We start from the raw sequence: 23,146 nt of genomic DNA on the forward strand, positions 1-23,146 counted from the left end.
TATATTGTAAAAAAAAAAAAACTTAAAATTTTGTTTGAATGAATTTTAAAAAAAAGTGAAATAATAAAACATCTGCTATGAACTAAAAATTGTCCATGATTTTTATCTAGCTTAGAGCAAAAATCAGTCATTTCTGCAGCCACAGCTGCAGCAGAGCAAACAGACTTTATCCTCGGTTTGTTTCCTTACTCAACAGACGAACACATTCACCAAACCAACTCCAGCTTTCTACACTAATCCTCCCACAGATCCGAAAAACATCCGTCTGACTTGTCGATATGACGTCTGCTCCCATTTGGCACATATGGCGTCATGGCTCTTGGGAGCTGGTGGTGGGGGGCATCAGGACAGATGGAGGGGCTCCGATTTGTCGAGCGGCGGCCATGTTTTGGCAGCAGCGGTGGCCGAGCTGCCATGTTGACGCTTGTGATTGAAAATAAAGAGAGAAAAATAGACTTGCTGATTGAAGACCTTGGAGCAGAGCATACAATACGCCCCGGGGGATTTTTATTTTTATTTTTCTTTGTGCTTGGAGACCCACATGTCCCTAAACTCAGCTGGCATCTACTTTCAATTAGATGTAAACGGTATTTTAAGATTTTTTACTTTAGTCATTTTTATCTCCTCTCAGGTTTTCCTTCCCAAGTAAAGTTGTTTTTAATTAGTAATCCGATAATGTTTGATGTGTTATTAGGAAATGTTATTGCAGAGAAAATTAAAAAGCTGCCAGTATTGATGTGTAATGTGCATATTAAAATTATTCACACGGTTCAAGAGTTTTCTAGTCGATTATTTAGAAACCAAAGTAGCAAATGAAAAAAAAATCAAACATTATTTTAAAAATGAACAGAAACAATAAGCACGTCCGTACATTATAAACTAATTTCTTCTCTAAACTCTTATTTAATTAAACCATCTATGCATTGTTTATAATGTCACAAACACCTATAGGGGAAAACCTGATTAACCATCCAACTGATTGGCATCAGTTCCAAAATAAAGCAAACACACACATTGACACATTTCAAAAATCCTGTTCAAGTTAAACAATGGCCAAATTAATCTGATCTGAATTTTAATAAAGTTTTGGGTTTAAATTTACATTTTCAGAAACACCACATTCTTTACTTTAAATGCAATTAAACCTTTTATATTTTTTATTATTACATAAAAACAATAAAGATTTTATGTAATAAAATAAGGTTTATTATTTTATTACATAAAATTTTTAAAGGTTCAAATATCACATGTTCCTCAATCATATATTCTCATATTTATTGAATGAAAATATAAAGCTAATTTACTTCAGTAACTCAGTTCACTAAGTCAGACATGTATGTTAGTTTCATGTATTCATGTCTTTATTTCTGTTCATTTTTATGTTTTTCTGCTCGCAGGTGATGAAAACACATTTAAGTTTAGAATATTACCAACAAGTTTAATGCAGAAATGTGAAATGTGGGCTTAATAAAAAAGTATGTTGAATATCTGCTTAAATGTTGATATTTTATAAAGCTGCTTTTAATTTGACAGACAAATCTCATCAGAAGCATATTTTAATTTATTGAATAATTCTCATCCAACGTCATTGTGGAAAAAAAAGATCGGAGTGGTGCATCCCCACCATTAGATCTTTGATGGATGTTTCCTGTCTAATTACACCCAATAAATTAAATTCAATTAAAAACTACCTATTTTATTTTAAAGGGAAATTAAATGACATATCTAATCATCCATGTATGTGGATGGTAGCAGTCAGTCTTGCTACAAATCTGACTGAAGACTGGTTGTATAACAGTTTCATGGCTGTCATGTTATGCTTACAGCTCAATATCCAGACAGTAAAAACAGTATTCCACACTAACATGTCCTAGATGACACATTTGTGATTAGCATTAGTACTGCTAATCCACTTCATTTGCTTTTGCTGCTCCTTAGCGTTCAACTATCGCCGCAAAAACCTTTAAAAGAATAAAGAGGAGTGCTGTCTTTCGTGATAGCGATGTTACCTGTTGACTAGCTGAATTGGACTCCTAAGAATTAAATTAAACGTTTTAATAATTCCCAAGAGAATTATTGTGCTGCAGTCAGCCTAAAACAAAACAAAACAAAACAAAACAAAACAAAACAAAACAAAACAAAACAAAACAAAACAAAACAAAACAAAACAAAAAACACTAATATTCTGCAGGGAGAATTTTTAGATTTTCCTACTTCTGCTTTTGGTTTCCTTCTGGTAAAGTTTCAGTTTTGGTTCCCACTCAGTGTTTTCAGGACAGCTTTTAACAGCAGGCAGCTGCTGAAAGTGATGCTAGAGTGACTGCAAAACACCCGGCTGGCATCCGGTGATGCTGGCAGCTGAACGGACCAAAACAGACCCGAATGAGGGGATTTCATTTTATCAGATGAAGGCAGGCGGCCTCCAGGAGACGGAAAAAACTCTCCTTCATCAGTTGCGGTTTTACGTCTTGAGGCTGAAAAAGGAAACATTAAGCATAAAACGGTGTTATCTTTAGTAAATGACAGTTTTGCTATTTAAAATGTATTTTCTAAAAGCAACAAGTAAAGAGAGGCCTCTTAAGAAAGTGATACCAAACAAACTCAACCCTGAGATGCACCAACAGCGGCTGTGAGAGTTAAGTTTAGCCTGCAGCCCACAGCTTGTGTGTGTCAAAGGGGAAAGAAAAGTGTGTGTGTGTATTTTTGTGGTGGTAAAGTATCTGTTTGTTTGTAATACTTTGTGGGGACCATTTTCCTGACCCATATATGACGTTGTGGGGCCCCAAGCCCCGTTCCCACAAGGAGAAACACTGTTTTTGAGTCAGGGGTTAGATTTAGGACTAAGGTGTGAATTGAGTTTTGGTGAGGGCTAAGGCTAGGTATGTCAGAGTTAGGGCTGGGTATGTCAGGGTTAGGGTTCGGGCTGGGGATAAGATTTAGGCTGTAAAAATGAATGGAAGTCAATGGAAAGTCCCCACAAAGATAGCCACGCAAACATGTGTGCCGGTGTGTGTGTTTGCGTGTGCGTGTGTGTGTGTGTGTGAGAGAGAATGAGTTTGAAGCACCTGCTGTGTTGCTGCAGGAAGCACCTGTCAGCGGTCGTCTCTTCAACGCCGGCTCTGTCGACATGAGGGTTTGATCCCAAAAACTTCCCAAACACACACTTACACAGACACTAACAGACAACTTAAGCTGGCGGCTCACTCTGCTGCAGGCAACCACTTTGCTGCGGTTCTGTTCCTGCTAAACCAACAGCACGTTTTTCTGTTGTTTGAAGCACCGGGGGCCGGGGGATGAGAAACGGCCTGCTGTTTGGATAGCGCGTTCATAAAAAGGCGATCCGTCTCCAGAGCTGGTGGCAGCAGAGTGTGAGTGTGTGGTATTATTTTTACAGCCTGAACAGGGCGAGTTTTATGAGAGGTGAGTTCTGCTGCGTTGAACCCAGAGCCAAAGTTCAACTAGGCTTCTTACAGACTCGCATACGTCCGTGTCGCTCCTTTTCCCGCAGCCAAACGTTGTGCAGTTGATCCGGACAGCGATTCTTCGCACGCCCCAGATTCCTGTCTCTTACACCCGAGAGCTGAAACGGCTTATACGTTTCACAGCCAGAGTTTTCAGAACACACACACAAACACACACGTGGAGGCTTCTGTTAACCTGAGAGGCTGAGGGTCAATCCCTGTGATCTGCAGCCTGCATGCTTTCCATACACACACGCCACCGACACGGCAACCTGACTCCCGGCCAGATTAGGGCTAATCAAGCGTAGCATGGCTGCAGGCAGCAACACAAAGACACACGCGGTAACAACATGGAGCATTACAGGCATAAGCACACAGACATTCTTTTAACATATCACACAATCTAGACTTAAACGACGAGAATTCTGGGATTTCTGCACATTTTACATTTTAACGTTCTTTCCACTTCCTTTTTAAAGGCCTTTTTGCACATAATAAAAACACAATGTTGAGTTCTCAGCTAGTTGATTGGTAAAGGTTTTCTAGCTCTGTCTTAAAATCTATGAGACTTAAATTTGTCAGATATGGACTGAATTGTCCGATAAAATTATCCAATTAAATCTATTCCAGACTTAATGCTTTGTTCAACTCCCTAAAGCAGACGGAGTTTTAAAACAACGCACTGAATAAAATCTAAAACTCTGATCTAAGAAGCTCCAGAGAAACCAAATGGCTATTTTAATGTTTTCTTTTAAAGTGTTTATCTAACCATGTAGTTGGATTCAATATTCACAATTTTCTGTGATCCTCCTGTAAAAGAATACATAAAAAATATAAAAACTGTTTTTCTTTTCTTTAAATCTTCCCTATAGATTTTTTTTTCGCATCTATAGAGAAGTATAAAGAAGGTTCATTCCTGTCGCATGCTTTCTGAGAGTTGTAAGTAGTTTGAAAATGTATAATCAGCACATATAGTGACTAAAATATGGCCCCTGCTATTTATTTTTCTCTCAACTGATCACAACATGAAAAAACATGTGGGATCAGGATTTGCAGAAGAGTTAGACAGAATTATATTATCATAAAGCTTTTTAAAATTTTTTTATTTTTTTATTTGTTGACCCAGACTGCCAAAACTGACTAACATCAAACAGTTTTCCTGTGAGTTTACAGTTGTGTTCGACCGTCAGAAACATGGCCGCAACTTGGCCTCTCGGATGAAAACCATTCCCGCCGCTCCCAGGTGTCAGACTGTCCCATCTGGGGTGTTTCAGGCCTTTCTCAGCTCTGTCCTCTTTGTAGTTTGCAACGGGAACCTGGTTTTGTCTTTGTAGTCGTCAAGTGGAACCCGACTCTGGTCGCCACCGTGTTCGAGGGAGACGTGTGATTTATGCTGCCAAGGGGGCGACGGGGTGATCCCACCATCAGTCTCTTCCCTCTGTTACGGCGTCTGCACACACTCTCCGGTCTATTAGCACCCCGAGAGTCCAGGATTAGCCATCAAAAGGCTGATCGAAGACGGAGGGAGGGGAGGGTTCGGCTGAAAGGAAACACTAACCGGGCCTTTGCAGGTGGTGCGACGGGAAAGAAACTTCCATCTGTGGCACGGGCGGGTCAAACGCAGGCTGTGTGCGTGTGTGTGTGTGTGTGTGCGTGTGTGTGTGTGTGTTCCTGACTTTTACGGGGCATACACTGCGTGGTGAACTCCGTCTAGTTGTATTTGAACCACAACCGATTGTATTTCGGGCTCGCAGACGGGACTGGTGACCTTTTGACAACCCTGATTTTTTTTCCTCAGCTGCATTTTAACTTGATGTTACTCTGTTTTCCACCGAGGTCATCCGGACAGACCTGGATGTTCATAGTTAAAGCATCCTCTGTCTTCCCCCTCGGCTTTCCTAGACACATTTTTATGTGAATGATTAAATGTTAAAATATATTTTATAAACTGATGCAAAACTGATACATATTGATAGATGATATTTTTGGTTCAAATTGGTATAAAGAAGTGCAGTAAATGAGCTCTTTATTGGGCTTTTGAAATTAGAAAAATAATGGTAAAAAAAAAAAAACAAATAAAAATGATATGAATTTGGACCACAGCTACAAAAAGCTAAAACTCCCTCTAAAAATGCTTACAAATGCCTATTTTAATAATTCAAACACCAAATATGCCTCAGTATGAATTTATATGCAGAGTGAAAACTGTGTTCACAAAACAGCAGGTGCTAACATCACTTCCCCTCTAGGTTTACAGCCAATCAGTAAAATTATTACATCTCCTCAAATGGCAGCTTGTTGTGTCATGTTGCGTTGCTCTTATGTGTTTCAGTTTTAGATGCTGCATTTTCTTTCAAATGTTTTAGATATGCTCCTCAAAAAACAGTTGAATTTTCCATGCATGACTTGGAGTAATGAAAAATCCACAAACACATAACATAATTTTAAACTACTGAACGGGTTCTTTAAGGTTTCTATAGCATATTTTAGCATGGAGGATATGGAGGTTACTACTGTTGCCCCACAGCAAGACGGCACTGTGTTCAAATCCCGTCTTTCTGTTTCAAGTCTGAATTTTCTGTTTGTCCCCTAAAAAGCAAAGTGAAACTGCCACATGAAGTAAAAACGCAAAACCTCTAAATGTTGCAAAATACGACCAAAAAACAAGTTTCGTGTTCTCTTAAACAATAAATTAAGTTTATTATCTTACAGTTGAGCTTACACGTCTCCCCTCTTGTTACATTGACCTCCTGCCGGTGGTCTCACATGTGGGTGGTCTCCTCTTCGGTGTCTGAGCCGTACGGCACAGAGGTCTGGGCTTCAGGGAGGTTGTCGCTCTGCAGGTAGGAGAAAACCACCTGGACCTGAGAACCAACACACAAAGACTCGCAACATGAAGAAGGAAAAGAGCAGAAGTCATGGAAGTGTTGCTGCAACAATCGGCATTATTTTTGTTGTCCTACTTCAATTAGAAGAAAACACACACACAAAAAAAAAATTAATAAAAAATAAGCAACTGCTGAAACTGAGACTCCACTTTTCCTGCTGAAGCAAGTCTTATGGCATTCTGCCATATTTTTATTGTAATTAATTTTATGTCATTTTTGTTGTGACTGGCGTTAACCGTTACTCCTTTTACTCCCCATGTTGTCGTTTCACTTCTACCTTTGCTACGCGCTGCACCAGATGTGGTTTCAGGCAGCAAGAAGGACAATTACACCACAAAGGAAATAACCGATATTTTTCCTGCAATCTTCGCAGGCACAGTAATGCAACTGCTTTTCTAATGTGTCTGGACAGCATGGTGAGATATTATCTTCATCTCTATGCGGCTTTGCTTTCACTTTTGTTTTTCATTTTGCATGTCAGGGCCCCCTGTCTCAATTTTCTGTGTACCTTACTGCCTGCAAGGTACACATAGCGACAATTAGCAGTTTATAAAATTGCATCTGTGACTATTTGTTGACCTGACATTTTTCCAAACAGCTGAATTTTGTTCCCCATCGGGGATTTATACTAAATGATTAAGATAATAATCTACCACAGACTGCTTGTAGCCTTTTTAACAGAAACTACTTTCAAAAGTTTTGAACTACAACCTAAATGTTTTTGAATTCTTTTAAAGCAACACTTGAATTAGTACTGTGCATAGAATATGTTGTGAAAAACTTGTTTTCTGTCTGCACATCGTTTTAGACACATTTATAAATACATATATGTGGCTATAAAGACACTTTTTGTCAGAAAAAAAACAAAAAAAAAACATCAAACCATTTTTCACACCAGCTATTTGTGTGCACTGGATGCTGTCTCGTTAAAACGTCAACCAGAAGTTAATGACATATTTCTTTACTTTGTTTGGTTAAAACTTTTCAGGGTTATCATTTTTCTCCAGACTAAACTTTAATTGTGTTCTGACCTGAATCGCCACCTCCTGCGAGATGTCCACTCTGACTCCGTTGTGCTCCAATCCTGCCACCGGGGGGCGCAAGAGGCTGGGACCAAAAATTGTAGCCAGGTTCATCAGCGTCATTTTGTTAACATCTTGTCTCTTAGCAACTCTAAAAAAAAAATAAAACAAGTATAAAATTATGTTTGTCCTCTTTATTTACAGGTTCTTGTTCACAACGAGCAACAGATTAGCAGACCTTTGCAGATGATGCATGAGGTAAAGGAAAGTGTTGCGGTTGACGTCAGGACAGGACTGCAGCAGAGACAGCATGGAGACGAGCCGCGAGTTCATGTCCTGGATATCTGCAGGGCAGAGTTACAACATGATGCTACAGTAAAGGCTGGCATTTTTCAGGCTAATCTGCAGCTCACAGATTAGCTTGGAAAAGCATAGATTAGCATCCTGGGGTCACTCATTCTCAATAAAAGCCTTTTTTAAGGCTTTGTGCACATCCTCACCAGGGGTTACAGCAACTGTAACTCCATGACGTATAAAAACAAAAGGAACTTGGAGAGGACTATAATTTTTAAACAACAACCTCAGAATTAATAACTTTAAAATCCTCCAAGTCTGTTTCTGAAATGTGCACGTGGCGTGTCTGGGATGTGTTGGTCTTACCCAGAGTTTTAGCTAGACTCTGGAACAGATCAGGTGGCACGAGAGACTCCGGCAGCTCTCTGAAGTAAAGTTTGAGGACGCCAGACACCGTGTTCACTTCAGCACTTCTCAGTCTGCTCACTGCTTCCCTTAGATCTGAGCAGACAGACAAAGCTAATGATTATTATCATCAATATTACCCTATCGACGTTAAGTCCGCACTTCCTTCCTTCTAGGAGCATGAAAACGCATGTAACGCAGCGAGTGTTTGCACCCTCATAGTTTATGAGAAAGTTTACAACCCAGATGTTCTCACAGTGCAAATGTGAAACTCGTGCTCAGGTCAATTTGAAGTACACCTGCATAAAACATGTGTGTTTGCCTGCTGCGTTTTCTTACTGGTGTTGAACGCAGCCTTGAGCGAGCTGATGTCCGTGGCGGTGCCTGAAATCCTGTAGATTCCCACCTCGTCCATTCCTCTCCGCTCCACCTCCTCCGTGCAGCATCTCACCACATGAGGAACCAACACTCCTTCCTGCCTGAGGACAGAATATAAAAGTTAGGAGGGGAGGGGGAGTTGTAGCGTCTATAAACAAGTCCAAGCTGACTCAGAATTTGTTTCGGTTCTTCGCTCATCTGTTCTCGCTCATCTGGGGCCACACTTCTGCTTTGCCCACTTTACCACAGAGACCAAGCACTTCTGTTTTGTCACACGAACGAGCGCGCAATGGAACCAGAACCCTGCATGGAACTGCCGCTTTCGGCTTTAAGGGAGCTCTTCTGTCACCACCGAGGTATCAGACAGGCACTTACTGGGCCACCTTTTCGATGGGGACACAGAAGACAGGTGGTTGTTGAATTGGGGCGCCCGGAGCTTCCAGCTGGTGCGGACAGTACTTCAGGGAGAGAGTCACCTCCAGCTGGCCCAGCTGGAGCGTCTGCCTCCTCCACCGACTACTCAGGCTTGAAGACTCCAACTTGGCAAGAAGAGATACAAAAAAAAAATCTTAGAAAATAAGATTTAACTTAAGACTTGTTTTATTCTAAATAACCTGCTGTAGCAAACTGAAACTAAATATAATGTTTTCTACACCTTTTCAAATACAGCACCTCCACCTTTTAACACCTCCAGCAGCTGTTGCATAATCTCATGTAAATAAAAATACATCCAACTATTAATTTGAATGCATTCATTTAGTGAGGAAAATGAATCCTACGTTAAAAAAAATACTTTAATTTTTAAATTTTTTTTGCTAAATCATCTGTCTGGCACTTACTGGCACCCGTACAGCTCCTCATAAAATGGAGCAGAAATATTTTTTACATTTACTTTTTATAAAGTTAAACAGCCCGTTAATTAAGTGAAAAATCCATCACTTCCTGTTTCGCCGTGATGTAAATATGACGAGGCAGCGGCCCATTTCTTTTATGAATTTATGTGAAAAATGACTTTGCTCAGATGTTTTTTGCATGTGTGCATTACTTTGGTTATTGCTGATATTATAGTGATTTTTTTTTATATCAGCTTCAACTCTTTTGAAATATAACTCTATCAATGTCACATAAAAAAAAGAAATCATTTGCAGCCATTTTACATTTACCATGAGTGCAAATATTCCTGATGAAAATATGCATCACATTCACACATCACTGTATAACAGAATATGCAAACAGTTAAAACACACAAACACTGTTTGTGAAAGTCAAGGTTAGGTGCTTCCTTTAACAGAATAAAAGTTTAACAGCTTCTCTTATGCATATTATAAACTACCAATAGTTGTGCAAATGACTCATTTGCATGTATGAAAGCAAGAAAAAAGAGGAATGGCTTCATGAAGAGGTGGAGCTTCCTCACTTTCTGCGCCTCTGTGCCAAATGTCGCAGCTTGTAAACACTTCTAGCTGCTTTGGTTCTTATTGGATCGAGCTGTGGATTAATGCACACTCAATAACATTAAGGTGTTATTGAGTGTGCATTATCTGTTCCTATAACAAACTCTCAGTAGTTTAAAAAAAAAGAAAAGTTTTTACTGATTTGTTTGATATATTTCATTACAAAGCCAGACTTAAACTTCAGGATAAGTTCTTAGAAATTAGAAGATTAAAATACAAGGAATACTTCCAATCCTAAAAGACTAACTATATCCTAAATTAAAAATAATTTTGTTGAGTTCTCAGTTATTTAAGCCTAAGTTGTTAAAAGAAGAACTAATAAAGTGCAGTTTTTTTATGTTAAAAACACACTTTTGGGATTGAAATTACATCTTTGGAAAGTTACAAAGTCTTGCAAAACTATCCAAGTCCGTTGTCATATTAGAACCACAAACTATTTCATTGTGGTAGATCAACACAAACTAGTACCAAGCCATGAAGTGGAAGGACTTTTTTTTTTTTTTTTGTATTTGCTTTTAGCCACCATGAGGTAGGTATATTGTGGGTGAGGTGCACCACTCACAAAGCTTTCTGCATGTAGGTCAAAAAGTTTAAAAAGTTGCTTTCATCTAACCAGAGCACCGCCTTTCATACGTTTACTGCTTTACCTCATGATGCCACAAAGTTCTGCAGAAACCTGCTAGTGGTGAATTTATTGCATGAGCTAGAGCAGTGACATGTCTCATGTATGGAGGACAGTGAGCCATGAGGACCAGGAGAGATTCTTCCACCTGAGCTCTGTGTATCTACAGCTCCTCCAGAGTTACTGTGGGCCTTTTAGTTGCATCTCTAATTAATGCTCTCCCTACCCAGGTTTAGCTGGACAGCTAGTGTTTGGTGGATTTGCAGTTGTCTAATACTCTTTCTATTTTCGATGTATTGATCAGTGCTGGGAGAAATGTTCAAAGCTTAGAATATTGTTTTTACAGCCCACTCCTACTTCAAACTTCTCCAGAACGTCCTCATTGAGCTCATGAACTGCAGACATTTAAACTCTATTTACTAATTCATCTTGTTGAATGCACTGGACTTTATTGCGAGTTAAGAATAAATGTGTGTCACCCAGGGAGCGTGCAGAAAATAATCGCAGGATACGCACAATATTATAACTGCTCCTGACCCACAAGAGCACAACCACATCTCTACCGCGCATCATGTGTGTGCGTGTCGCACAAACCCAGAAAAATCTAAACACACAAAGACAATCCACATGTGCATAATGCGCATGGCCAACAAAAACAGCAGATTTAATCCCATCAGCTCCTCAGTTCACAAAAAAAAACAAAGACAAAAAGCTGTTAAAAGGGCGCCGCCCGCCAGAACCGCGTCCACGGTAAAGAGCTCAGGCGCGGTCCACTAGCTTCACTGCATGTTCACATTTAGCTTACAGAAAAAGCAACAAGCCGCCAAATAAACAAAAGTAAACTAATAACCTTTAGGCTTCGGCGTGCCCACTCCCACAGACTCACACAGCTGTGCGCTACATACAAACTGTTTTGACACAAACAACATTTTTTTTCCCCCGACAATTTTCTTCATAGTAAAGTGGGTTAGATAATAAAATACCAATGAATATATATTTTCTTTTCTTAAAGGAAAATCCCAAGGTATGCGCAGTGCGTACAGCTGCAGGTGCTACTGCATGTCATATTTTTTATATCTGCTATTAAATATTTTGAAGACTATGCATAATTCCACTTCAGTTTTGCACCTCAAACCCAGAGGCCCTGGAGCGATTCTCTGCTGGGGTTTGTTCTTTTGTACCTGTACAGTAGTTTTTCCCAGAACTGCCTCCTCCCCATCCGACTGACTCACGCAGAGCACCATCATCTTCTGTGCCCCGTCCACCTGGAAGGACAGCTCCTGTTCCAGACCAAACAGAGGCTGTTAGCGCTGGCACAAACCAGCGACTCGCTTCCTCGCTATTTTAGACTTCAGCTCTGACCGTCTGCTGGACTTTCTGTACTTGCAACGTTTAAAGCTTGCTGGTTCTCAGGTCTAGGCCTTGTATACACACCTGGTCCCAGAGCGGGTTGAGGCTGCGGACTGACGAATGTGTCTGGGCTTGTTTGTCGTAAAACTCGTAACCATCCACCTCCACACACACATAAACACCTGGAACAGAAGCAGAACCGTCGTCATCGCTCACAGACTGTACTGTGTTATAAATTTATCCTAGAATCTCTCTGTACATCCTGGGTGTTCAAAGTGAAGCCGGGGGGCCATTTGCAGCACTTGGACTGGTACAAACACGGCCCGACAGAACCAGCAGTTGATGCAGATGGAAACCTACAAATTTAGTCGTATTATGGAAAATGCAATGAAAATGCTTTCATTTTAATTAAATAACACATTGACACTTAAATGTTAATCAACTTTCAGTCTGAAACAGACTTGAGGCCCCGAATCATGAATGTTGACCAAAAAAAACAGAACAGTTAATTAGACGTCTTTAAAAAAAAAAGAGACACTTTTTATTTTTCTGATCTGCAATAATTTACAGATTATTTATCACAAGAAATTAGAAAACGTTTTCTTAAAATATTACATGTTTTGTTAATTGGTGAGCAGATAAAAAAATGAAAACTATAAAATTATATCAGTTTTTGATCTGGAAAACAATTTTTTTTCTTTCTGTAGGTACTTTTGACCAACTGGGCAAAATGTTTGGACACCACTGACACTGTTCAGATACACCCACTATTGCCATGTCATGTGGATTTCAGGGCTTTAATTATTTGATCAGGCCATTCGCATTCAGAGAGAAATAGTTGTACATTAAATAACTTAAATAAAATTAAATAACGAAAAGAATCATTGGGCTTTCAGAACCTCAATCCTTCACATTTGTTTGCACTACGCTTAAAAGTTCAATTTAAAAGTTTGAAACCAGCAAAATCAGATTTGGTTGAGCTCTACCAATTTGATAGAGGAGAGTGCAAAAAGGTGCAAACCCGAATATATTTAATCCTCATATAGCCATTTAAATGTCAAGATACATACAAGCTGGTTCCTGCAGGCCAGAAGCTGAATGGATCGCCACACTGACAGTCCCACATAACGACTTCTCATCTTCTGCTGGTGAGATACAGAGACAACGGACTGAGCCAGTCATTGAGCGCAACACTAATCCAGGACAGACTTCTAGAGCTCTTGAATCGAGATGTGGGAAATGTTGCTGTGCAAAAGCAGTGAGGATATCTGGTTATAGACACAGGATGTGATTCTGTGGCAGAGGGAAAAGCAGGCTAGAGAAGGTGAAGGGGTTTGTACCGGCGACAGAGCTGTTCAGATGTGGCTGCTGCGTCATTCTCAGTTTCACACAGGCAGAGGTGAGCGTGAGCAGGTCCGGAGGGATGGTTTCAACGTCTGACAAACGACACAAAAGATCCAATCAGCTCAGAGGACTGACGATAATAGAAATAACTCTAGTGATTCGTCCAAAAAAACCTTTTATAATCTGCTGATTTTAAGCGTTTCCCCCATGATTTAACTGGGATTTCTTTACCTGTGCCTCAAAATGACACTTTTAGTTGAAGTGGAAACAAAATAGGAATTCCCAAAGAAACTACTTGTAGTAGAAATGTAATAGAGGTAAAGTTAAAAAAAAAAAGCAACATCTAATTTCTTTCTTACTTTATGTATGTATTTGACACAAATACGGTTGGATAATTCAGTTTCTCACGTGTACATTAGGCTTTTTATTTCAACAGGTCTTAAATTAAGTTAATCATTGGCACGAGATGAAAACATTTGAAAGCATCAAGCCTGACAGATTGCTATAAAACCTAATATAGTTGTGAGAATTGAACCCTGATCACATTGACTGCACACAACTACAAATAAGGTACTGACTCTTTGTGGTCACTCCACATAACCTCATTTCTAATAAATAAACAAATGACGGTTTTTATAGAAGAGCGGCAGAAGCCACAGCTAGCCACGGAAAAGCTTGAAAACACGAAACCTAATTATTGAAAAGTAATCCTTGGAAGCCAAAACTCTGCACTGCTAAGTAACAATGTGGGAGGCTTTTTATTACATTTTTATTATATCAGTTACACTTTAAAACACAATCTGTCTTCAAATCTGACAATGCATGACAAGAAAATGCCTACATATGGTTTCACAGCTCCCAAACCTTTTCACATTATGTTAAAACCACAAACTTCAATGTATTTTATTTGGAAAGGGAAACAGTTTTCTTTTTTAAGTGGGACGTGCTTTTATATTCAGCCACCCTTCATGGAGTACGTCGTTGGTTTTGAAGAACTGACATAAATTATCTCCCGTCTCACCCAATAAAAAAAGTTCAGGCCGAGTTAAAAATGTAGCAACTTCACATTTTTAAAGCCGACTTGCACATGCGAGACGGCCGATCTCTCTCTGAACTTTTGCGGCATATTGTCAAACAAATGTCGTTTGACGTAAAACTGAGATAAACACAGTGCTTCAGCTCCATGGTTACTTCCTGCCCTAGATACCTCACTGACATGTAGCATGACCTATAGTTCGATAAAGTATCAGTATCTAAGTGTGACATATAGATACTCCACTGAAGTCCTTCTTCATCAATATACATAATCTGGGCTCTGATCAGAACAGAATGCCCTGAGGGAGCCGTTTTCTCTCTGTGTGCAGAGGAAGGTCAGCGGGTCGACTAGCTATCCGTCCACTCTGACCCAGATGGTTTTATTTATCTAAACCAATGAATTGTCTTTAATTTATACATGTGACTCTCCTCTTTAAATTGGCACTGAGTGATAATTTTTCTACCTTAACAAGAGTATATCTGAATATATATATATATATATATATATATATATATATATATATATATATATATATATATATATATATATATATATATATATATATATATATATATATATATATATATATGGTTAGTGAGAGTAAGCTCTCACTAACCAGCTAAACAAGGTTGGTGGCACCAACTAACTCACTCTCTCTCTCTCTCTTTGGTAACCTAGCAACAGCTCACTCTCTCTTTGGTTACCCAGAAACCATTTGTTGAGCAAGTTACACATTTTACCTCATGTTTTATTAAAAATAACAACAATGTGGAGTGAAAGGGGACAACAACTTGAGAGGAAATTGTGAACAAAACAGAAACTGTCAAGTCACCAGTTTGGTAGTATTTCAGATATCTAAAACAAAACCAAAAAAATAATAGTTATCTATTTTGCGATGCGTTTTTCAGCCATGAAACATGAACCTGCTCTGATCTAGACATCGCCGGAAACTAAGCATCCTCCAGTCTCAAGTCTTTTTGCAAGATTTCTCCCAACAGTTTTTTTTTTTCCTGTCTATTTTTCCTTCCACATCACAGGTGGTCACAACTTAGCATCAGTCAGCAACTTTAAATACTAAATAGCTGCATTGAAGTTCGTGGTTGAAACGTAGAAAACATGCCAACAGGTTACAGAGGTTGATCACACAGGCTCATGACTTTCTAGATTTGCCTGCATCCACTCAAACATCAGTGATTGGGATCGTGTGTTGACTGTAAGCTAGCTGTGAACTCACTTCCTGTGGTGAGTTTGTGGATGGTGTCTCTCCACTCTTCCAGCTCATACAGAGAGGGGAAGAACAAAGTGTGACTCTGTGGTGACAGAAACACAGATTCTTTCATAGATCTTGTTCGTTATGAATTAGGACTGTACAGGTAATAAAAATATTACCAAACCTGTGTGTGTGTGTGTGTGTGTGTGTGTGTTTTGTACCTTGCCACTGGGGCTGTGCAGGTCCAGTCTGTAAACTGGGGAGTGTGTGAGAAGCAGCAGCTCCATTTGTTCCAGTTTCTTCCTGCTGCGAGCTGTCAAAGTCAAGCCTCTGGCGCCCTTCTTCATACGGAGAAATGTCGATGTTTAACTATTCGCTTTGATAAAAACAGACCTTTTTAAATATAATAATGAAATAAAAAAAATTTAAAAAAAAGGTTTTCATAACACGCACCGGATTTTGCTGCAGCTGCTGCCGCAGGAGGAACATCTTGGTCCTCAAGGTGAGCAGGCGAACGGCGGTGTCGGGAGGCAGCTCGTGATCTGCCACCCAGCGGAGCCTGAGTCCCGCCAGAGGCAGGTACCAGCTGAACCTGTACTGGTCCTGCTTCCTGGAACCGACACAAGCAGTGGTTTTCAAGGTTTCACAGCCATCACGTTCCCGTGGCGACAGCAGCCGCTTAATTGAGACCACGTTTCCCACAAGGCAGCTACGTGTTCAGGTGCGGAGCTCACCCTCTGCCTGCGTGTTTGAATCTGGTGCACAGCAGGAGGTCGGTGTAGAGGAAGAAGTGACGCAGGCTGCGGACGCCGTCGCTCGCGTCCACCACGAAGCCGTCGCGCATCAGCTGTCGCCTCTGGCGGTGGGGAAAAAAGAAAACACGCTCAAATCTGAGGAGCATTTTCGTCCCGGTGAGTCTGTTTGATCTGCTCCGAGTTCGGCTCTGCAGAGCTGAGATGCTGCAGGACTCACCATGCCGTGAGAGAGCGTCACCTCCCGTTTGCTCTGTGAACTCTCGTTGACACCAGACAGGAAGCTTTGAGACAGTCTGAGAGCTTCTTGTAAGGCTGCGTAGTCTTTGTGCTCCACTGGCGTCGTCTTCAGGAGATCCTGCCAAACCGCAGACCGAGGTTCTTCAGTCAAAATCAAAGCAGAGCCGAACAGAGGTTTTGTTTCACATGGAAACGGGGGTAATCTTAACTATTTCTCTAAAATAGTTAAGATAAATTAACTGTTTGCAAAATGTATTTTTTTCTGTCCTCTAATTCCTTCCTTTCTTCCTCAATTGTGCCCTACATTGGTTCCCCATTTACCTTTCCTTTTTTATGTCCTTCCTAAACATTTTCCCCTTTTTTACCCTTTGTTTTCCATCTTTTCTCATTGTCTTCCTTCCTTCTTCTGATTTTTTTTTCCATAATTTGCCACATGATTTAGATTCTAAAACCAACATAAAGCAAATGAAACGTGTAGAAACCCTGAAGGGGAGCTCGTGTTACATTCCAAGGTTTTCTCACCCGCAGCACTAGTGTGGTCTTAGTTATTCTATCCAAAGGCTTGTAGAGCAGAGCTGTACAAAAAGAAAACAAAGAAAAAAAAAACAAGAGAGAGAGAGAAAACATCAATTAAACACGCCCAGGCTTGGATGTGTCCAATAAGAATAAATATCCACCCTTCTTACCTTCTAGAGTGTACGCCGTCCGAGTTTTATTGGCACCGTTAATGTACAAGGTCTGGAAAAGGCAACAGGTAAAGTGACACACACACATACACACACACACACACACGCACTTAAAAGTTCCCCTCTTGCGTTACAGGGCCTTCTGTACCTCAGCAAGAGTCCGAAACAGAGGATTCGCTTGTGTGCACTTGCTGACCACTTCCAACGCTTTCTCGTAGTTTTCGATGAATCCTCCGTACAACCCGAGATGGTTTACCTGGAAGAAAAAACAAAACAAACAAAAAAACACGAGGTAGTCGGAAGTTGTGTGTTTGAACGTGTAGCCATAGATACATTTGAAAATCTGTGCCGAGACTTGAAGTGTAGCAGCACCCAGAGCAGGAGCAAACGTACCAGTTTCAGAAACAGGTCTCCCATCTCCAGCTCAGAGTTGCTGCACGACGGCACGTCCTGACTGGAGCCGCTCTCCGGTGGCGCGTGAGCGCCGAGTCGGGCCTTCAGGCCGGAGTAGAAGCTCTGGTGAGCATTTCTGAGCTCCGGGATCTGGTAGAAAATCGTCTGCACCTGCTGACTGGAGAGCACCGGCTGGGACGTCCCGGCCGAGGCCCGCAGAGCCTTCATGGGCTGCGGAGGGAGGTGTTGAAAAAATTTAATAAAAATAAAACAAAGCTAAAGGCCAACTGCTGGTGAAAATAACATACTGGAGTGAAGGGCATAAAAATGAAAAAGGAGAAAATGGGTCTAAAGGTGTGAACAACACGCAGACAAGCGACAGCAGAGCACACACACATACACACACACACACACCCACACACACGTAGAGAGAGAGAGATCTGCAGAGTTCAGTTCTCACATCGCAGTATAATGCGACATGTTTTCACTGTGATAGCAAAGTCACATGACTAATGCATGCAAACCGCTGAGCAAAACCACCAGCATTCACCTTCTCACAAAACATTTTATTTCACACAGAAAAGATTCAGATCAAATATTTTGGCCTGAATGCAAAACAGCAAGTCTGGCAGGAAGCTGCTTCTGCTGCTGCTGCTGATGATGATGACATCTGCTGCTGCTGCAGCTTCCATGTGTTGGTTCATGTTTCATGCTTATCCTTTGCATGGGAGACAAACAGCATCCAGTGATCATCTGGGTGTCTAAACTTATCCTTTGAGAAACCTAGTAGACACGCCCACACTCCAAACACTGTCTAACAGTTTTTATTGCTACTTCAGTTGGTGTAACTCGTCGTCCTGAACGGTTTTCAGTTTGAACAACCTGTCCGGAGTGGAGGTGGGTTGCAAAAGTACTGACACTGTTTCTAGAGTAGGAGTGAACCGACTGCAGTTATTGGCCAATCACCGATATTCGAAGAAAGATTTTCACGAATACAGATTCACAACTGACCCTTTATTCATAACTGACCGTGACGGTTATAACGCCGCAATATGCACCTCACGGAGGGGAAAAAAAGCAACAAAAAAAACACACTATTAATAAAAATAAAAGAATAAAAAGTATATAAAATAAAGTCCCTAACTATTTAGGATGGAGTCACATTAATGTCTCCAAAGTACAGATGAGCATCTTGCTGCTCTATATTCAACATTGGTCAACAACAGGATAATTCTGTTCTTACACTCGTTTAAACAGCAAATGAATTCATATAAAAGCTTTCTTAAACAGCCATCAAAGAGCTGACGGATACAAACAGTTCACATCATTATTTATTAAAAAACATTAAACAACCCCTGTGAAACAAACACAAGCTTGTTTTAGCCTCACAGTAAGACACCGCTCTCAAATATAAATGAAAAGTTTAGACAAAAGGGACAATGACTGATTGTTAAACGTTTGCTGAGGAGGACAGGTGTTGGTTTTGCATGTCAATATCTAAATTAAGGAAATCAGGACTTATTGATCAATCGGTGAACCCCTTACAGAATGACTTAAATTTTTCTTTACACAAAAGCTTAAACTCAGTCTGATTTGATTGATAAAATGTGTAAAAATCAATATGCTTTCACCTAAACCGTTCCAGCTCTGCTTTTTTTTTTCTTTTTCTTTTTTTTTGCACTTTCTGTCACTTCTTGTAACAAAAACAGGATTTTTGTTTGATTTGTCATCTACATGTCTGTGCAGCAGCTAATAGTGAAATTACTGTTGCACAATTCTGAATAATGGACAGAAATAAATTTCTTACGGTGGTTCCTCATGCAGAAAATATCAAGTCAGAAACAGAATTTTGTGGATGTCGATTTAACTTGTCAGTCGAGATCTTAAGTTTGGTTTGGTTTTAAATAGGCGTTGAATGTTTCCACGCCTCCCCGTGTTTTATTTTTAGATAAGTCGCATTAGCTGAGAACTGCTTCGGTTTTTAAGAGAAAGGGGAACCTTATATACAATGGTTGAACAATCCAGGAAGAGGGAAGCGGCCACATTTGGTGTAATAAGTGACATCTGGCCAAGTGTTGCTCACTGAAACAGGCGTTTGTCTCCATTTTCAGACACAGCGCAGTCCAAACACAAAATGAAAGATTATCTTCAGCTGCACTAATGCATGCATAAGTTAAATAAATGAAGAGGGGATGGGAGGGGGTTGCTGACTCAGACTTTTTCACGAGCGCAGGAGCAGCTGAATAATAAAAAGGAAGTTATGCAGCAACGAGTAAAATTGTGCATTAAGGTTTAGAGTGAAAGCAAACTTTTATGTACATGACTTGACTTAGAGGCAAGAAAGAATACGCTGCGGTCAGACTGAAAGCAAAGTGTGTGAAATAATGACAGAAACAAGAGTTTGTTATCGTTACCGCCAGCAGGGCGTCCAGCTCCCTGAGGTACACCTCCTCGCTGTCCAGGATGCCCCTCAGGACCACCAGCCTCTTCTCCAGCATCTCCTCGCGGCTGCATGCCGTCTGGGAGCGACGCATGAAATCAGTCAGTAAAACGAAGGTGTTGCCGCCACATGAACTGCGACGCTGCCAGTGAGGCGGGAGACACTGACAGAAAACCAGCTGAGATCTCTCAGGTGAAGCACCTCGAAGCAATTTGAATAAGCAAATTCATCAACTTGTTTAGAGATCTGGCCAGACGTTTGCATGCGCACATCAAAGGCATTATGAATTAAAACTGATTTAGGATTCAAAATGATTTATTTGAGGTTGCTGTCCAAGGTGAAATGATGATGCAACTTCAAGGAATTCATGCGATTTCTTTGGGTTTAATATAACACATATGTTGCTTCTCTAACTGCACCACCCCATGCTAATACTTGGTTAAATATTCTTCAGCAGTGTGCAGAAAAATACACACACTTTTCATTGCTATCTAGTGGATGCTGGCATCATTTTGCATGATGCCATGACTTTTAAACATTGACAAAGTTAATATCAGTGTTCGGGATCTTTGTTCCGCTTCCACACTCATCTGTGTCCGACTTCCGTTCGTTTGACCCAAACTGCCACCTCCAAGGAGAGAAAGCTGGTTAAGATTTCCAAGAACAGCCCACCAGAGAGGTTCTGGTCTGACATAAACCAGAAGATTTGAAAAACCACATGGAAACGACGACACGTCACCAATGACTGAGAGGGTGGTGGTGCAGCTGCTCCAAAACCACACCGTCAAGTTCCACCGACACACACACACACACACACACCCACACACACAGAAAGAAGTCAAATATCTGCTGGCGTGCAGGTTTGTGGTCAGATGAGACGTAAAGTTATCCATCTTGTGGATTAGAACTATGTTGAACACGATGGTGGTAGCATCATCTGTTGTTGTCGGTTATTTGCTGATGGCCACAAACATAATATCGTAGATGTGCAGCTCGCTAACCGTCATTTAACCAAATATATTATATATATATATATATATATATATATATATATATATATATATATATATATATATATATATATATATATATATATATACATATATATATATACATATATATATATAAACAATAACTTCACCCTGTCATTACTTTAAAGACATCATTGCAGTTGCTGGTTGCAATGATGCATAAAGCACGAGCCACATCAAAATGCCGAAATGAATTCCCTTTGTTGTATACATTGGTGAGTGCATGTAAAGATTTGACCGTCACTGCATCGCTACACCGAGTTCAGCTTCTCGGCTGACTTAAACAAACTTTAAATTCTTCTGTTTTGGTTTTTAGCAGCTGTTGCCTGAACTTTGTCGAAAACGATGAAGTCTGAGATGGTTATCTGCATCCAGGCGCTTATATCTTCCCTGCAGCTTTCCTGAGGTTGTTGTTTTGCATCAGTGAACGTCAGTTTTCCTTCTCGTGTGAAATCTGCCAAACCTCTGACCTTTTGACACGTCTCCTGCATAAAATCAACAAGCAACACCATTTACTATGAAAGTCTTTCTTGTTTATTAAAAATGTAGCATTGCTTTTTGTAACTTTTGCTTTTGTACTTCTATTTATTCTTTACTAACTGCTCTTTTCTTGTTTTTTTTTTTTTGTTTTTTTTTTTTTTTTTTGCTTCTATCTGTTTGAAACACATCACTCTCCACATTTATTGGCACTCTTGATAATTTTATTTATTTTTTTATTCTTCAAATAAATAAATATCTGCTAGTGCAGCAGCATGATAAAATTTTGGGGAAAATATTCTTAAAGAGAAGGAAAGAAGGACTATCTCTTCTGTGTCACTCTTGTTGGCGCCGAAGCATTTTTTGCTTTTTTTTTTTAAGTCGAAACGTATCGAGGAACTTATTTATTTTTGTCTTTTTGTCCTGCTGTATAAAAGTGTCTTAACACAGGACTAATTTGTCTTAACCACTCTTTCCATTACGTCAAAAAACGTCCTCATTTTTAGTAAATGTTCATTTAGTATTTCATGACTCACCTTGGTTCTTGTCACTTATATTAAAGTTGTTTTTAAAACAACCCCAAAAAAAAAAAAAACACGGAAGGACGAAAGAGGAAGTAATAATCCAAGGAGGAATTGCAATCAGTGCAGTGGCCTGTTATTTACCCTGGAACGATTTACGTCCAGCCTTCGTTTTCTTTGAATAAAGCAAACTAAAGTGTCATAGGCATGTTACAAAACGCGAGCACGCATACGGTGAAAGTTTCATATTTCTCTGGTACGTGTAGAGCAGTTGGTGCTGAAGGTTTCTGAAACCCAGGGATCATACACGTTTTGCATTTGGCCTTGAACGCGTCATCGTATTCCTGTTGGCATTATGGAAATCAAACCACTGAAAGACTTAACAGCCCGCCAGAGACAACGAGAAACCCATGCGCGTCCACTGAGTGACGTGATGAAACATTTGGGATGCGGTCAGACTCACCGGGGTGTCAGGGAAGTCAATGCTCTCAGAGCTGAGAGGGGAGAGGAAGCAGGAGACCGCCTCCTCCTGGAAAACATCCTCCAGGACCTCTCCTCCTGCTTCAGCTGCGGAGTAAACACAATCGGCAACAATGAGGAAGCAGCGTTAAAAACATAAAATAAAATAAAAGCTCCGCGTGAAGTGACACCAGACAGACGTGTCATCAAAAGCGAGATAAAGTGCATCAGTTGCATCTTTCCTCCTCCTCACCTGCCGCATGGTGGGACTCCAGGTAGCACAGCGCCTCTTGGTAGACGTTCATGGCGGAGAGGAGGCCGCTGCTCGCCGCTCAAGCACGGGACTGGAGACGCGGTGCTTGATCGCACCCAGATGGGGGAGAGGAAACTTCCTCTTTCAGTTAAGAATGAGCGTTAAGAGGAAAACACAGCAGCTTCCTGTCTGTGAGGAAAGTCAGTAAAAGTTGATGAGAACCGCGCACCTGTTGATGGACCCATTCCTCGCTGTTGCTTCCTGTGAAAAACGTTTTTTCTTTTTCTTTTTTTGTTTTTTGTTTTGTTTTTTTTCCCTCAGTGACGCTGTTTGAACAGAGGCTGCGGCTCGAAACGTCGCCACACCGACTGGACGCTCAAGTGGCTTTTGAGTTTTCTGCTCTCTGACAAGCATTGACATTAAACATTGA

The 23,146-nt window shown here is 40.5% G+C and overlaps 1 protein-coding gene across 2 annotated transcripts; it reads right to left on the reverse strand.

The window, feature by feature from the left end:
• Nucleotides 1-6,136: 6,136 nt before the first annotated feature.
• si:dkey-33c9.6 (active breakpoint cluster region-related protein) lies at nucleotides 6,137-23,146 on the reverse strand. 2 transcript variants are annotated; one of them, XM_044097161.1, is made up of 22 exons: nucleotides 22,717-23,146; nucleotides 22,468-22,571; nucleotides 19,950-20,054; nucleotides 17,536-17,766; nucleotides 17,291-17,398; nucleotides 17,143-17,194; nucleotides 16,979-17,031; nucleotides 16,437-16,574; nucleotides 16,199-16,320; nucleotides 15,918-16,074; nucleotides 15,686-15,805; nucleotides 15,489-15,564; nucleotides 13,215-13,310; nucleotides 12,945-13,016; nucleotides 11,959-12,056; nucleotides 11,706-11,804; nucleotides 8,824-8,987; nucleotides 8,410-8,549; nucleotides 8,032-8,166; nucleotides 7,610-7,715; nucleotides 7,381-7,522; nucleotides 6,137-6,325 (listed from the first exon to the last, which is right to left on the reverse strand). In XM_044097161.1, the coding sequence occupies exons 1-22, from the start codon at nucleotides 22,766-22,768 to the stop codon at nucleotides 6,224-6,226; spliced, it is 2,472 nt and encodes an 823-aa protein (XP_043953096.1). In that variant the 5' UTR covers nucleotides 22,769-23,146; the 3' UTR covers nucleotides 6,137-6,223. The 2 variants fall into 2 exon arrangements, with proteins under 2 accessions (XP_043953096.1, XP_043953095.1); XM_044097160.1 differs by having other exon boundaries at nucleotides 12,945-13,019.

Source organism: Gambusia affinis, linkage group LG18 (genome assembly GCF_019740435.1).
Source record: "Gambusia affinis linkage group LG18, SWU_Gaff_1.0, whole genome shotgun sequence".
NCBI classification, from domain to species: Eukaryota; Metazoa; Chordata; class Actinopteri; order Cyprinodontiformes; family Poeciliidae; genus Gambusia; species Gambusia affinis.